Source organism: Ictidomys tridecemlineatus, chromosome 10 (assembly GCF_052094955.1).
Source record: "Ictidomys tridecemlineatus isolate mIctTri1 chromosome 10, mIctTri1.hap1, whole genome shotgun sequence".
Taxonomy (NCBI): Eukaryota; Metazoa; Chordata; class Mammalia; order Rodentia; family Sciuridae; genus Ictidomys; species Ictidomys tridecemlineatus.
Window position 1 is genome coordinate 135,965,293 of NC_135486.1, and position 17,017 is coordinate 135,982,309.

The 17,017-nt window shown below is 50.8% G+C and overlaps 1 protein-coding gene across 12 annotated transcripts in view; it reads left to right on the plus strand.

Moving 5' to 3' along the window:
• The window catches only part of Rab11fip3 (RAB11 family interacting protein 3), a 64,714-nt gene that overhangs the window by 40,288 nt on the left and 7,409 nt on the right, over positions 1–17,017 (plus strand). For 9 of the 12 annotated variants that reach the window (XR_013427194.1, XM_078024786.1, XM_078024785.1 and 6 more), the window contains 6 exons: positions 3,229–3,378; positions 5,166–5,300; positions 8,261–8,296; positions 11,172–11,265; positions 12,766–12,869; positions 16,491–16,631. Coding sequence is in view for 11 of the 12 variants with exons in the window: in XM_078024786.1 (XP_077880912.1) it covers positions 3,229–3,378; positions 5,166–5,300; positions 8,261–8,296; positions 11,172–11,265; positions 12,766–12,869; positions 16,491–16,631 (660 nt within the window). In the remaining variant the exon portion in view is untranslated. The remainder of the gene's footprint in view (positions 1–3,228; positions 3,379–5,165; positions 5,301–8,260; positions 8,297–11,171; positions 11,266–12,765; positions 12,870–16,490; positions 16,632–17,017) is intronic. The other 3 variants (XM_078024789.1, XM_005323657.5, XM_078024790.1) reach the window with 2 other exon arrangements.

Genomic DNA, 17,017 nt, shown 5'->3' on the forward strand with positions numbered 1-17,017 from the left:
GACAGAGTGGTGTAGATAAGTCCTTAGCACCTGTGTTACGGAAACTTTCTCCTGCTTTGTTTTTAGGAGCAGGTGTTTTTAGTTTTATGATAGTATAGGTTATCCATTTTTCTTCAGCAAAATTAGCATCTTGCTTACTCCATAATTACTAAGATATTTGTATCTGCTTTCTTTAAAGCTTGATTCTTTTGCCTTCATGTTCAGGTATGAACTTCTACATAGCTGGCTTCTGTGTGTGGTGTAAGATGGGGGTCACTGCCCAGAGAGACATCTACTGGAGCAAGTTGCCTTTTCAAGTCTCCCCTTCACCTACGGTTCCTATGAGGTGGCTATGTGGGGACTGCTCTGTGCTGTCTTCCTGGGTCGAGGCCACTCTGAGCACCGAGCTCACTGTAGGGTGCAAGTCCTTTGGCTTCATTTTTGACAATCTTTTTGATCCCTGAGGTCCTCCCCATATCTGCAAATATTGAGAACTAGCTGTGGTTTGGGGAGATGAGTTGCAACTGCAACGGTGATGGGTCTACTGCACTTGGGTGGATCAGCACTCTACTATTGGTATCTCTCCTTGTACGTGACCTCACTCTCTGTTGCCCAGGTCCTTGGGTTTGGGTGTCCCATGTAAGTGTGCTGTTCTGGTGGAGGCCTGGAGGGATGTGCCTCTGGGGCTTCTGCCCTGTGGACATGGGGCTGTGTCTCAATATTGGAGCATGTGTCTTGCACATGTGGGGCACTGGGCTTGATCCTCAGCACCACATAAAAATAAATATTGTCTTCATGTACTACTAAAAAAATATTTTAGGGACTGGGGTTGTGGCTCAGTTGTAGAGTGCTTGCCTTGCATGTATGAGGCCCTGGGTTTGATCCTCAGCACCACATATAAATAAACAAATAAAGGTATTGTGTCCATCTACAACTAAAAAAAATTTTTAAATATATTTTAAAAAGGGCTGGGGTTGTGGCTCAGTGGTAGAGCACTCGCCTGTGCAGGGACCTGGGTTCAATCCTCAGCACCACATAAAAATAAATAAATAAAGGTATTGTGTCCAACTGCAACTAAAAAATAAATATTTTTTTTTTTTTTAAAAAGGTGTTCTGGGCCGGCGCGTTAGGACACACCTGTAATCCCAATGGCTAGGGAGGCTGAGGCAGGAGAATCTTGAGTTCAAAGCCAACCTCAGCAACTGCAAGGTGCTTAGCAACTTAGTAACACCCTGACTCTAAATAAAATACAAAATAGGGTTGGGGATGTGGCTCAGTGGTCGAATGCCCCTGAGTTCAATCCCCAGTACCAAAAAAAAAAAAAGTGTTCTTCTGATTCAAGTTAATTTGAATTAGGTAGTCAGAGGTGAGGAAATGCCAGACCTGGGAAATCCCCGGGTGAGGTTTGTCTTGGGAGGGTTCCTGACCTGCAATGTTAGCTGCATAAACAGTGTAGTGCCCTGAGGGTTGCAGGACAACAGGCCGGTGTCTGGTTTGGGACATGGTTTTTAGGAAATGCTGAAGGTGCAGGTATTAGAGGAACTTGCTAGTGACAGGGATCTGGTTGACCCTTAAGCTGATAGCTCCCATTTTCTGTGGACTCAGTGAAGGAAGCATGTTTGGACGACCGAGTGCAAGATACCCTGTCACTCGCCCCTTCCTGAGGTGGAAGCAGGGCTCCTCCACCTGGGCCCAGGGCAGCTGCACCTGGCCCCATGGCCACGTGTGCTTGCCCCTGTGGAGTCCCCTCCCTTGTAGGAGTTCTCTCACAGGATCCAGGTGCCTGGAATCCTGAGAAACAGGAAACAATTGCCAAGGACCACCTCTTCTGTCACCATGCCCCACAAGGGGTCCACCTGTAGTTAGGATGAGCCACGCAGTTCAGTTTCTGGGTGACTGGAGAACACACTCCACACAGTAGGCACAGGCAGTAGCACCCAGTGGAGGCTGGAGCTGTGTGTATAGAGCCCAAAGATGGTGTTTTCTCCTGTGTGCAGAGCACTGGGAAAAGGCTTACCTTAAAATATGTAAACTAGGCACAGTAACAGCTTAAAATTAACTTGTAATAAATAGAACAATTAAAACAATATACTATGGCCGGGCACGGTGGCGCATGCCTGTATTCCCAATGGCTGGGGAGACTGAGACAGGAGGATTTCGAGTTCAAAGCCAGCCTCAGCAATGGTGAGGGGCTAAGCAACCAAGTGAGACCTTGCCTCTAAATAAAATACAAAATAGGGCTGGAGGTGTAGCTCAGTGGTTGAGTGCCCCTGAGTTCAATCCCTAGTACCTGGGGGAAAAAAAATACTTCGGTAAAAAATATTTAATCCCAGCCACTCCAGAGGCTGCAGCAGGAGAATCAAGGCTAGTCTAGGTGACTTAGTGAGACCCTGCCTCAGAATAAAAAAATAAATTGACTGGGGATGCAGCTCAGTGGTTAAGAGCCCCTAGGTTAAATCCCCAGTTAAAAAAAAATCCCAGGTGGAGGAGCCCTGCTCCCACCCCAGGAAGGGGCTGGGATTGTGGCTCAGTGGTACAGCGCTTGCCTGGCACATGTGAGACACTGGGTTTGATCTTCAGCACCACATAAAAATAAATAAATAAGATAAAGGTATTGTGTCCATCTTCAACTAAATAAATACTTTTAAAAAAATTATATATTTAAAATGTAGGAATTGCTTATTTCTGGAATTTTTCAGTTAATATTCTTGGACTCGGTTGACCTTGGTTGACTGAAACTAGGAGAGAGAGGCCATGGTTAGGATCCACAGAGAGTTCAGCTTCCTCTTCCTGGAAGGCTCCTGTGTCTGAGGCCCTGGGCTCACCTGGCTGCCCAGGACTGGGCAGTGACGTGTGTGTCTTGTGGGTGTAAAACTGGGACTTGCTCCCTGTGGGGCACCATGTGGGCCTCCTGCCTGCTGCTGGCATGCCAGTCCCTTGTGATTCCCTCTGGCCAGAGGAGTGCTCTGCATTGCCCCTGAGCATCTCAGAGCTGGACCTGTATGGATCCTTTGCATGCGTGTGGCTCTGCTGGTGCCTGACACACAGCACGTATCCTGTGAAGGAAGATGTGAGGAATCCAGTACATACGGATGGTGCTGCTCTTTGTTTGTCAGGCTGAGTATTTCATTAAAATCAACTTCACCTGCTTCCATGTTCTCCCAGGACAGTGGAGCTGGGCTGATGGCTGGCAACTCACTTGTGGGGAGGTGTGGTTGTGCAGCCAGGTGGCCTCTGTTACCTTTGCAGGCTCCGCCCTCGCAGCCAGGCCGTCGTCATGGTGATGAGCAGTGAGGAACATTTTGAGGACTACGGTGAGGGCAGTGAGGCCGAGCTGTCCTCAGAGGCCCTCTGCAGTGGGGAGCTGGGCTGCAGTGACGCCGCTTTCCTCACTCCCAGGTAAAGTGGCCCTGAGCTTATCCCCTCCCTCCCTTTTCCTGGGTAGTTATCCAGTGTCTCTGCTTTGGATTCTATATGTTGGTAAGAGAAAACTTTGTGTGTTCAAGGTGATGTCAAGTGCACCACACTCAGATTTTAAGTTTACATCTGCGTGGAAGTTGGCTGACATACCACCAATCACTGCAAACTTCTGAGGTCTCAGCAGCTCCAGGAGGCTTGAAGGTGTGCTTGGAACTTGACATGCAGGTTCCTTGGCACCTGGTCATGGACCACACCATGGTCTGTGGCTTGGTTGGAAAGAGGTTTTAAAATCTCAAGCAAGTCCTCAGATACACTTGCTTGTAATTACCCAACGTTCCCAAACTCTCTGGAAAGTTGTGGCTTCGAATAACTGAACTATAACTCTTGGGGTGGGGGTGACACACCTACTTTCTCTTAGGGCTGTGCATGAGGAGATCCCAGCAGAGTTCAGAGTTGCCTGGCTTAACCTATTTGAGGACCTGAGTCTGCTAGAGGCTCCTATAGTTCTCCGCCACTGCCAACAGCAGAAGCTAAGAGTCTCTAAACCAGCAACCAGAAGAAGAGATTATTCCCTTGCCAGCCCTGTGGAGAGCAATGCCAGTAGGGCTGTTCCTGAAGCCACTGTGGGGTGGAGGTCCTCTGAGGTGTCCCTGGGGATGAGGCAGTGGGCTCATCCAGCTGAACTTGGCACTTCTGAGCCTGTATCTCTGTCCTGCTGTGGAGTTTCTTCCTTTTGTGTAGTTTGCCTCTTACCCAGAGTTTTCATTCAAAAGTATAACTTCTGTGCTACGTTTAATGTTTTCCTTTCCACCTTTCCTTAAATTGAAACTTCTAAAAGAATTTCCACTAGGCTGTGAGCCCTACTGCTCCAAGGATGACCTCCTAACTTCTGCTTCTAGTTGTAGGGACCCCCTGAAGCAAAGTCACAGGAGGTCAGTGAGCATCCCCAGAGTATGACATTCTGTTTTTCACAGTTCTCACACATGACAAACAAACAAAAAGCACGAACTGTAGGGCTGGGATTGTGGCTCAGAGGTAGAACGCTTGTCTAGCATGCATGAGGCACTGGGCTTGATCCTCAGCACCACATGAAAATAAAATAAAGAGATTGTGTCCACTTATAACTAAAATATAAATATCTTTAAAAAAAAAAAAAGCATAAACTGTAATCCCAGCAGCTCAGGAGGCCAAGGCAGAGGATTGCAAGTTCAAAGCCAGCTTTAGCAACTTAGTGAGGCCCTAAGCAACTTAGAAAGACCCTGTCTCTAAATAAAATATTAAAAAGGGCTGGGACGTGGCTCAGTGGCTAAGTGCCCCGGGTACCAAAGAAAAGCACAGCCTGTGAGCAGCGCACTGTAGTGCATGGTTCTTGACACTGATGTGTAAAACGGTACAACAAGCCAGCTCCAGCTGTGGACAGGGCTTGCTGCCATGTTGGCCAAGAGAAAGCTGTGAGCTCCTTCACCTTCTTGTTGGTGAAAGTTTGTGCTTTACACTGAAGCCATTAGCTGCACCAGTACTGTGCATTGTCCAGGATAGATCTGGCTAGTGGGCATCACCTGGAGCAGGAGGTATGTGTCATAGGCTCCTTTAGGTGATGATGAAGAAGAGCACACAGGCAGTCTAGAGAGCCAGAATGTTCTATGTCTGGTTCTTTTCCAACATGCTTTCATCCAGTGCCCACCTCATCCCCGGCCCTCATGTGGCATCACAGATAACCCGACAGGCCCTCCCCCTGTGCTGAACTGTCGCTTCTGTCTCTCTAGCTCCGACCCGCTTGCCTCAAAGCTACACAGCATCCTCACTGACGAGGCTTTTGAGTTTTACTGTAGCCAGTGCCACAAACAAATCAACCGCCTTGAGGACCTTTCTGCCCGCCTGAATGATCTTGAGATGAATAGGTAACGGATGCAGCACATGGCCTTGCTCTCTGTTCTGGGCTGAGGGAGACTCCCGCTGCCATAGCCCCTTGCTGGTGGCTCTGGTCTGGCCAATGCTGGGGACTTCCCAGGCCCGGCCCAATCTCTGGAGCAAAGGAGGGTATCCAGACAGTGGGACTCTTCCTGCAGCCTGGTCCTCCCTGCATGCTGTGAGCTGTGCTTGCTTTCCTGTTCCCTCTTCCATCTGCACGAATAGCCTCCTGGCCATTGTATTCTTGGGGGAGGAAATGAAGGGTCCATTGTGTATGAGGTTGCTTCCCACATTTCACTAAGTGATTGTCTTTAATTGAAATGGGAAATTTAAAGATTAGTCTTCAGAAGCATGTTTTTAAACGGCTTTTGGGAATGCCAATTTAGTCAGGGTTGTGTGTGCTCAGTAGGTCCGGCTCTGTGCTGCAGCCAGAGACCCAAGTACAGGGGAAGCCCAGCTCTGCTGCTCTGTCTTAAACACCAGCCTGTAGCTGCCCCTTGGCCAGACCCCATTTGTGTCTCTTCCCTTCTGCTGTGGTTTACATCACAGCCCTGCTTGTCCTGTCCTGTGAGCAGACCCAGCTTGGGTTGATGTTCAGGGAGCTCCTCCTGCCAGTTCCTCACAATTTCACAAACTCACCCTAGAAAAGTTCTTTTTGCACATGGGCAAGCCCTTAGGGTAGGCTGCTTTGAGGGATGGTTACTTATGAAGCTTCCCACAGCAGTCCCAGCTGATCAGAGGTGGTGAGTGACCACATGGGCTCCAGCTGGACAGACGCACTGTGGTCTATGGGAGGGTGGCAGAAAGGCAGACCTTCCGGCAAGAGTCTGTCAAGGCCACCTGTGCTTCTGGTGGAGCATGCCCTATCCTGCCTGTGCCTTCTGGGCTTCAGCTAGGTGGAGTCCTCCCAACAGTGGCCTCAGCGGCCCCACCTTCCCCTTTTCCACATCTGTGTGTGCTTAACTCTCCTTCCTGTGTTTCCTGCAGCACTGCACAGCATAGACCCCAGCAAGTGCCAGGCACATTGGAGAGAATGGGGGTAACCCAGCCTTTGTAGTCAATTGGCAGCATCAGGGAGCCAGGTGGGTCCTGGCAATGTCGTCAAGGCAGAGCAATCTCTGAGGGGCACTCCTGAGGAACCTGTCTCTGATGACTGCAGTGGTCCGCAGTTTGGAACTGGCCTCTACTTAGGGGAGCCCAGTTCTTACCCACCATGGTGTTCAGCTAGAAGTGCAGCTCTCGAAGAAGCCTTGGCTTGGCTGGGGAGGGCGGGTGTTCTTCCTGTGCAGAAGTGCCCCCTGCCAGAGAATGCATCTGAGTGCAGGCCTCTTGTGAAAGGAAATGTGTCTTGTCTTTCTCTTGCTGAGGATTCCCAAGTGGAAGCCATCTGTTCCAATGCCAAGGACCTGCTAGAATGTGGCCCTGGTTACCTGCAGGCCAGAGAACAGGCTAGGCTACCTCTTGGTGTGGCTAGAAAGCCCTTCTCCTTGAGACAGGCTCAACTAAGGGGCACTGGTAGAGCCCAGGTCAGTCATCCAGGGCACAAGGAGTGGAGGTGGGCAGAGTCCTGCTTCTTTTCCTGCGGACCACCCTGCAGTGAAGGCATGTCAAGCTGCTTAGGCCATACCAGAGGTGTGGACAATGTCTGCCAATTCCTGTGCATTTTCCAAGTACCAGGAAGTCTGAGAAAACCATCCCTTTTGTAGAAACAGAAGTCTTCCTTATCCAGGGGTTTGTTTTAATCATGACCTCTGTTGCTGACTGCCTGTTCAGCTCTGAGGGTTGCTGGGTAGCCTGAGCAGTCCACCCTGGCCTGTTGTCAGAGAGTGTCAGGGATGCTAGGATTGCCCAACGCCAGCAGGGCCCAGTCAGGAGAGGAGCCACGTGGTGCCTCGAACGGGCAGTGTAGTACTGAGCAGTGTGGCTGTGTGGCCAGAGAGCTCTGAGCAGGGCTGCAGGCAGCTGCCACCAGAGGCCAAGGGCAAGCTGTTGCCCACTTAGAGTGGGGTCTGGGCCTGTAACTGGGGCTGACATCCCACAGGAATGTAGGCAACAGACTTCACAGGGGTGCTGCACTCTCGGGGATTGATGGGGCCTGCCTTCTAGAACCTGCTGAAAATCACCCTGGCTACCAGGCTGCTGGACAGTGTGCTCCAGAGGAGTGCCACCAGAAGGCCACTGGGAGGCACAAATGCTAAGGGACTAGGAGGAGCCTAGTTCTAGTGAACTCACTCTGTCTCTCCAGTGCCCTCTGCTGGCAAGATGTAATAAGAAACCCAAAAATGTGTGCTGGGATCCACCTACAAGCTTCAGAGCAAGTGTGAGGGTGAATTTGAGTCAGTGTGCAGAACACTGACGGGGGGTGGGGGGGTCTCTTCAAGAGACTGTAGCAGCGTGGCCTCCGCCTGCCACCATGCCAGGTGGGCAGCCCCTTTGCCTGGAGAATTATCTTCCTTGCCTGAGCTTCAGTCTGGCAGGTCACCCTGTAGGCTTCAGGAACCAGAGGGAGGGTGCATTTGACCTTTGCCACTATGGATCACTGAATTGGATGGACACTCACCCTGGAACTGGCCACCTCCCAGGACTCTAAGCCCCTGCTCACAGATGTTGGGCCGGGGTGCTGCTGCCTAGGTCAGAACCACTGATGGGCCTAATGACCAGGCCTCTGGGCAGTCATTTGACTTCAGAGGTGCCTGAGGCAGGCTGTTGACCAGTGCTGTGGACAGACATGGGCCCCTGGCCAGCTCTGAGCTATAGGCTGGTTGCCTTATCGGGGTCTAGAGGGTGCTGCCGCACCATCCTCGCTGTCCTGCATGGGTGTCCTGTGACAGGGCTAGGGGGCTGGGGGCTGCATGCCTGCACCCACTATCTCCTCTGCCTGAGCTTCCTGCTTCCTGCTGTTCCTCTCTCTAGTCCTGACACTTTTCCTGTTTGTTTGATTTTTGCACAGCCCAGCCAAGCAGCTGTCCAGCAGGAAGGTGGCAAGGTAGGCAGAGCCTCGACTGCTTGCTGACTATACTGTGAAATGCATTGATAACTTAGTTTCAAAAAACATTTTAAAAAGCTTTTAACAGTTACTCTTCATGGGGGAGGTGGGGTTGTGGCTCAGCGATAGAGTGCTAACCTACCGCAGGTGAGGCAGTGGGTTGGATCCTCAGCACTGCATAAAAATAAATGAAAATAAAGGCATGGTGTCCACCTACAACTAAAAAAAAATTTTTTTAAAAAAAGAAAAATAAATTACTTCATGGTTTGGGATAGAAGTCAGTGGAGGGAATGTGTTGTGGAAAAAATGTCCAGGACCATGGATTAGACTGGGCCCAGGACTGGGAAGTATAGATTAGGACTTTTGGGTGTTCCCCTGTTACTGTGTGCTACCTGCCTGGGCTGGAGGATGCTACAGTCCCCCAGTGTATGCTGCAGATCATCTTAGAGACCCAGTGAAGGCCTGTTGTCCCAGAGCCTGCTGCCCAGCCCATGCCTTCCTACAGTGTCTCTCCTGGCTTTCGTACTGTAGAAAGTTCTAGCAGGCCAGTTCTGTGACAGTCTGAGATCCCCTGTGCAGGGTGTGGGGTGTAGACACCCCTCCCAGGACACTGAGGTTGTTTACTTGCCTCCACAGCCAGCCCTTTGTGGAGGCCGGAGGGTTTCCCTCCCACCACTGCCCAATTTAGGCAGGACATCTCCAGGTCCTAGGGCATCTCCCCCATACCCCAAGTTCCTTTGTTTCAGGGATCATATCACCTGGCTCTGTCCCCACCTTCCTTCCCCTTATCTCCATTTTTTTTTTGCCTAGCACATCTTCCTGTGTTATCTTGAGAAAAGAGCTGCCAGGAGGTAAATCCCAGCCCCTTGGGAGTAGTTCTGCTCTGCCCATGTGGGGCCCTGGCTGTGAGTAATTTTCTTCTAGAAAGTTGGAAGCTGTTGCTTGGCTTCTGGGGCCAGGGTTGCTCCAGAGAGGTTTAATGTGTTTTTATTTTTGTTTCTTTGTGACAGTTTTTCCCTCTCGGGAAGCTTCTACAGTGTTTCTCTGTTTCTGAAGTTCAGAATTTTATGATGACTTTAATATTTCCACTAATTATAATGAGCCAAAGAGAAATGGGCCTGCTCCCCTTGGGTTCTGGCTGTCTTGCTGCTCATGCCTCCTGCCTCCCTCTTCATGCTGCAGCTCCTGTGGCCCTTGAGGCTTGGGCTCTGGAGCAGGCAGAGGTGTAGGTCTGCAGCCCACCTTTTCTGGTTGAGAAGAACCTAGGGCTCTCAGGCACAGCCTGAATCTAGGATGCACATTCTTTAGCATGTCCACCTTAATGTCCCTGTCATTAGAGCTTTTTGACCCCAACACATGGTGTCTGGTAGGACTGAGGAAAGAGAGGACCCACTCAGCCATGTCCTGTTGGCCTCCCACAACTGGGCCTAGCAACAGCTCTTGGGGCCTTGTGCCTGGGCACGTCCTGGGAAAAGCAGAGAGAGGTGTTTAGCAAGCTGGAGAGGAGACAGGACTGGGCACAAAGGCTTCATCCTTTAAAGAACTTACTCTTACATCTTTCCAAAACTTACTCTTCCTCTATAGACATTCTTTGTTATAAAATAGCCCTGCTTACAGGTATTGGCAGTTAGAGTTTACCTGCAGAGAGGCACACCATTCTGCAGTGAGTCTGTCTGCATATAAATTGCATGCACTCTATCACTGAGATGCCTCCCAGCCCGTTTTCTTTTAATTTTGAGGCAGGGTCTCACCAGGTTCCCCTGGCTGGCCTCCAGCTCAGCCTGCTCCTGCCTCAGCTTCCTGAGCCCTGGGCCATCAGATCCTTGGGAAGTGCAGGAAAGTTGTGATTTACTTTGCAGTTTTCAGTCTTTTGCATGTACATTCTAGCTGAAGTGGTAGGTTCTGTGCAGCCAGTGGTGGCTCTGTACCCTGGCAGTGTCCCTCACCTCCCAGACCATTTATTGGGAAAGAGAGAAGTGTGCAAGCCCAGTCAATGCTGAAGAGGAAGCAGAACTCCATTGCTGATAAGCTGATATAGGTTTTTAGTGTGATGGCTCTGAGTGTTCAGTTGGATCTGTAGTGCAGCTGTTGGTAAACATGGCCTCAAGCACATCTGAAGGATGCCTAAAGATCCCCATTTCCCAGGAGAGAGAGGCTCATGGAGACTGAGCACTCTCTCAAGGGCACACAGCTCTGAGCCTGGCTCAGTGTTGAGGGTCCAGGGTGTGGAAGGACATGGACACGAGGCTCTCTGTCTGCACAGCTCTGAGAACTATGTGGACTCTTACTGAACTAGCATTTTCAGATTCACCACCCCGGTGTGAGGACAACAAAGTCAGATGTCTCCCAGCCATGGGTGGGGCAACACCTGTGGGCATGACTGGACCCAGGTGAGGCTGAGCAAGACCCCCAGGGCCCATGCCTTTCCTTGGGAACCCTCACTGCCACTGCTGCAGGGAGAACCTTGATCAACAGTGCCCATGCTGGAGCCCAGGGCCAGAGTCAGTGTCTGCCAGCCTGCTCAAGGCAAGCGTGCTTCCTGTCCTGGTGTGGGTGACGTCAGGTTTTATTGCACCCAAGTACAAAGTACCCTGCTCCCGTTAGCTGCTGTGGAGGTCCTGTTCTATCAGGCTCCAGAGAGTGCTGGGAGAACAGAGGCCACTGAGTGCAGCCTGCTCACTCCTGGCCCTTCGGTAAAGGCCACAGCCGGGAGCCCCTAGCTCAGTGCTGGGCCAGGAGTCTGCCGCTCCAGGGTGGGGAGGCTTGTGCCCACTATGCTGTCTGCCTTTCGGAGGGACACGCAGGTGCTTGTGTTTGAAGAGCTTGTCATTTGGTTTTCCCTCTTCTTTCCTCTGCTATTGATTCTTTTCCATAGGTACCTGCACCAGTCGGGGGCCCTGACCATGGAAGCCTTAGAGGACCCTCCCCCAGAGCCTGTGGAGGGTCCAGAGGAAGATATTGCTGACAAGGTGGGTCTTGGGCACTGGGGGCTAAGGACCAGGAATAGGTGAGTAGTACGTTCCCTCAGGGGTTTAGTGGCCATGGGGTAAAAGTAGAGCTTTTGATGGTTCATGGGTGGAGCCGAAGAGAGTGGGACTGAGCTGCAGAAGCCATTCACCTTCGTGTCCATGTCTCAGGCAGCACACAGGTGCCTGTGTGGACGTGTGTGGGTCAGTTTGGGGGAGTAGCATTAAGTGACGCACAGTTTCAGTTCATCAAGCATGTAGAGGCAGGGTCAAGGGTGCTCAGGGATCAGGAAGAGAAGCACAGCCAGCAGTACCAGGAGTAGGCTGTTTTCCCCAAGGGTCTCTCCTAGAGTGGAGTAGAACAAGCAGAGCAGGGAGCTTCACCATGGTCAAGGCCCCTGGTTCCAAGGCCAGTATGAACCTCAGGCAGGTGGCAGCTGCTACGTACTGTACCCTGCCTCTTGTATCTGACTTCTTCTCCTCTGCATGCCATCTCCTGCACCTGATCTTGCCTCCTCTATATGTTCCCTGCCTCTTCTATACCCCCTCTTCACCTCCTCTGCACCCCACTTCATCTCCTATACCTGACCTTACCTCCTCTGCATGTTCCCTGCCTCTTATGCACCGCTCTTCATCTCCTCTGTACCACACCTCACGTTCTGCACTCCAACTCATCACCTCTGTGTGTTTCCTGCCTCCTCTGCATATTCCCTGCCTCTTCATACCTCTTAACCTTCTCTGTACCCTACCTCAGGACCTGTGCATGCCCCCTGACTCTGTAGCCCTTCTCCATGGCAGCTCCACCTCTTCAGCTCTGCACTTTTCTGTGAGTCCTTCCTCTGCTTACCTTCATTCCTTCTCCTACCTGTGCATCTGTGTTATCTCCCATCATGTGAGCTCCCTGAGGCACAGAGGGCTTCAGAAATAGGCCTTGCTGCTGGATTTGATAGTACACATCTGTAATCCCAGCAGCTCACGAGGCTGAGGCAGGAGGATCGCGAGTTTCAAAGCCAGCCTCAGCAATGGTGAAGCGCAAAGCAACTCAGTGAGACACTGTCTCTAAATAAAATACATAGTAGTGCTGGGGATGTGGCTCACTGGTCCAGTGCCCCTGAGTTCAATCCCTCCCCAGTTTAAAAAAAAAAAAAGAAATGGGCCTTTCTGTCCCCAGGAACCCAGACCTCCTCCGTAGGCTATATCTGGCAGAGCAGGGACCCCCACTTGTAGAGGGAGCTGAGCCTTGCTATCCCATGTGTCATTTAGAAGGGTGCTCTCGGGGCTCCGAGGCATTGGACCCCTGATGATGACCTGTGTTCTTGCTATGGAGGTGAGCGTGGCCCTAGGGGGAGCTGCACTGTGGTGATTATGGAGCAGTCTCCAAGAACCAGGTAGACCCAAGTCCAGTGGATAAACAGCTGTGGAAGTCCTGTGCTGCCCCATCCTGTCCCCTGGTGCAGTTCTTCTGTCTCTGCTTGCTCCTCAAGCCATCATTTTGTTATCCAGGTTGTCTTTCTGGAGAGGCGGGTGTCAGAGCTGGAGAAGGATAGTGCTGCAGCCGGAGAACAGCATGGTCGGCTTAGGCAGGAGAACCTACATCTGGTGCATAGGTGAGTCTTCCTGCAGCCCCCTCTGCTCCCTACCCATACCTTCTCTGCCTCATAAGATATCCCTGGAGTTGCTGGATGGGCACCTGTGCATGGCTCAAGGGCCATGACTTGCTGGCCTGAAGCTCTGTTGAGTGATCTGTAGCAGGTGTCCAGGGCCTCAACACACAGGGCATCCTAGGATCAAGGGACCTAGGATGTGATGCTTAGTGGGGAGCAGTTGGAGGTGGAGAGCACAGTTTAAAATCCTAAGGGGAGGGGCCAGGTATGGTGGCACACTCCTGTAATTCCAGCAGTTCAGAAGGCTGAGGCAGGAGGATTGCAAATTAAAAGCTTGGAGGATCACAAATTCAGCAACTTTGCAAAGCCCTGTCTCAAAATAAAAAATAAAAAGGACTGGAGATGTTGCTTAATTGTGGAGTTCTCCTGTTTTCAATCTCTAGTACTCCCCAAAAAATCATAAGGAAGGCTGGACACAGTGTTGCATACCTGTAATCCCAGTGATTTGGAAGGCTGAGGCAGGAGTTTCACACGTTGGAAACTAGCCTCAACAACTTAGTAAAACCCTGTCTTAAAATAAAAAGGGCTAGGGTCATATCTCAGTGGTAGAGTATTCCTGGGTTCAATTCTCAGTACTGCAAAACAACAATAACAAACACCAGAATAGGCCCAGGACATGGCTCAACACAGAGTAGATGTTTTGCCCACTTGAGGCCCTGGGTTCTATCTCCAGTTCCAAAACAAACCCACAAAGAGATATATCTTTTCATGGTGGATTTTACCCAGAGCCTTTCTAGGTCAGTTTTCTGGAGAACTTGGTGGCTGGCTCAGGGTCAACCTATAGCCAGTGGGCTGTCAATATGGTGTCACGTTCCTCACGACTAAAACACTCAGGGTCATTCCAGATGAACTTGGCTGCAGGAAATAATCACACAAGAGACAGAGATTTTTCTTTGGGGTCCTGTGATGTCTCTTCTGACCTTAAGGGTCTGCAGAAAGAGAGAGAGAGAGCACGAGCTGAACCCTTTTATTGAGGAGAAGCCATTCAAATGAAGCAAGGGGTCAGGTTTCAGGGGGTTGAGTCAAGCTTTGTGATATCTGCTGTTAGCAGGTTGACTGACATCTAGGAAGGTCACACTCAAAGGCAGAGTAAGAGAAGGGGGACACACAAAGGGAGCTTCCATGGAACATTCTATCCCAAACAGGGCAAAGGAGTAGTATTACAAAGGAATAGATGAGTGTAGCTCAATTCCAGGGGTGACCCGCCTATGTCTGAAGACACGCCCTCAACTTCCTGGACCCGGGCAATGTCCATATTACCACAAGATGTAGTGACTGGTCAAAGCCTCTCCGCTCCAGGATGGAAGGCACAAATCATTCAGACTGGCTCGCTCCCCACAACTTAAGATCCCGTTTCTGGAAACTCACTTGAAGTATTCCCATCGTAGCATTGGTCTGTGCATGGAGCCTGTAGCTCCTGGTCACTGTGCAGCCCACATCCTCTGCAGGCCCTCGCTCACCCTCACACTCACCAAAGGCAGATGTATCTTCCTTTCACAGATAAGAACCCTGAAGCTGAGAGCTCAAATTTGCCAGGGCCTCAGAGATAGCAGGTGGGCTTGGACACAGTATGTGCTGGAGGAGGTCAGGGGCCCTGGGCAAGGGCAGGGCCTGCATTGGAAGAGCAGGCCAGGGACATCTTGCTGGACATAGTTTCCCTCTAGAAGACTGTAGCTGTAGCTGTTGCTCAGTAGCAGGAAAGCAAATGGATGTGACGTACAGCTAGTCAGGATGGGGCAGGAGCCCAAGAGGGTATCCCGAGAGGCTCTTGTGGGCCCATGGGAGAGATTCTTTGAGCCACCCCATTACCAGGCTGCCAACCACAGCTGTACTTGAGCCCCAGGCTAGAACTCTATCCCTCTGAGCCTGTTTCCTCATAAACCACTTGATCCAAGTAATCATGAGGGAACAGTGGACTCATGTTGTAACCCAGGCCCTCCCTAAGCACAACTCATGCAAGGTAGAAACTCAAAGCTGCTGCTATGGGTTAGGTTGTGGCTCAGTTGTAGAGTGCTTTCTTAGCATGCATGAGGCACTGGGTTCAATCCCCATCACTACATAAAAATAAACAAAATAAAGGTATTGTGTCCATCTACAACTAAAAAAATATATATTTTTAAAAAAAGACTGCTGCTGTTCAGGAGCACTGAGTCAGGACTTGCCTTCTATCACAGCACAGGTACACGCTACCATGTGGAATGCCAGCCAGCACTGCTGCAGAAGGGAATGGGGGCCTCAGGTGTGTGGCATCTCTGAGAGGGTGCATCCTGAGCCTTCCCTGGAGACCCGTTCTACTTGCCCACCCCCTGAACCAGGGTACCCTCTCACATCCACCCTGGTAATAGTGAGGCCCCCTTTCTGGTATAGGGTGCCTGCCTTCTGGGGTCTCTGAGTACTCAGACCTGGGAGCATTGTGCCCGTGCAGCTTTTTCTACTCTGTGCCCCTTTTATCCATCCTCCCTGCACCTGTGCAGGTTGCCCTTGGTGTTTCATATCCTGCTGTGTCTCCAGTGCTCACTGTTTACTCCTTGGCTTCTGGTCCCACTTGTGCTATTTGCTTCTGAGGATGATGATTCCTGGGAGCTGCCTACTCAGGCTGCTGGGAAGCCAAGTTCTCCTGTAGCTCAGTTGGCTCCAGAGCTGGCTGACCTGTGCTGGTTTTCAGCCTTTACCTCTGGACAGTGTGTCTGTCAGCTTCTGGGGACTTCAAGAATTCTTTCCATGTCATCTCTTTCTCATTTCTTTCTCTCAATAATATCCTCTTCGTTTTCCTAATTTCAGACTTTGTTTTTCTGTGCATTTTTTCCTTTATATTATCTTCAGATTTTCTTCCTCAACTCTTCTATTGAGTTTAAAACTTTTTTTCCTGTTTTGATTTTCTTTTTATTCCTTTTCTGAGTGGAGCTGGGGATTAAACCCAGGTCCCTCAGCCCTGTTTTTAGTTTCTAAGAGTTAGGTTTATCCACTCCTCCTACAGCAGACCTCTGGTTTTTCTTAGAGCATTTGGCCTGGGACTGGTCACCGTGGGACCTGGTTCTCTGTATATTCCAAAGCTTCCTTTGCTATCTTCACTCTCACCCACCAAAGAGGATCAGAGAAGCATGTGACAGGACTGGGGCTATGGGCCTTACTGTGCATGGGCAGGGCCTCTGGTGCTTCCCTAAGATGACCAACCTGTCCTGCAGGTGGTCATGGAAGGAGCCAGGTCTCAAGACCTGCAAAGGGCTGATCTCCAGATTAGCCCAGAGGTGACTCCTTCTAGCTGTGTCCCTTCTGTAGCCTCTGCACCAGATGTGCCCAGCACCAAGTCCTGGACCTGGCCGAATGTGGTGTGGACCTCACCATGAGCTGACCATGCTGCTCACCCTGTTGGAGTGTGTGCTCAGCCATTATGTCCACTTGCTGCAGAATGCTGTGGCCCTTGGACTCTGGTGCTTTCTGGCCCCTCCCCCAGGCCTCATGTATCAGATCTACAGGGCAAGCAGATGCCAGGGTTAGGACAGTGCCCTGGGAACAGGCACCTGGGAGGTCTGAAAACTACTGTCTCTTCCCCTTTGCATTCAGAGCCAACGCCCTGGAGGAGCAGTTGAAGGAACAGGAGCTCAGAGCCCAGGAGATGGTCCTGGAAGAGGCCCGGAAGCAGAAGGAGCTCCTATGCAGGATGGAGCGAGAAAAGAGCATCGAAATTGAGAACCTACAGGCCAGGTAGGTGAGGCATCCAGAGCCGAGAAACCCACCAACCTGAAAGGGGAAGGGATCTAGAGAAGTTTAGTTATAGAGTACAGGGAGTCTGAGAGGAGAACCTTAGAACTCTTCTAAAGCCTCCAACATGCATCCAGAGACTGCAGCATGTCAGCTTCTATAGACCTGTCCCACTCACAGATCCCTGTAACACACACCCCAGCCAGAATCCCAGGAATTTGGGGAAGTCAAGGCAGGGAGATCTCAAGCTCCAGGCTAGCCTGGGCAACAGAGACAAACCTGTCTTTTGTTAAAGGAAATGGACAGGATTGTTTCTGTGTACACTTGGAATTTACAGTGTCATTACTGGTACATTTACAAATACTGCAGAGGGGAGCCAGCAGGTAACT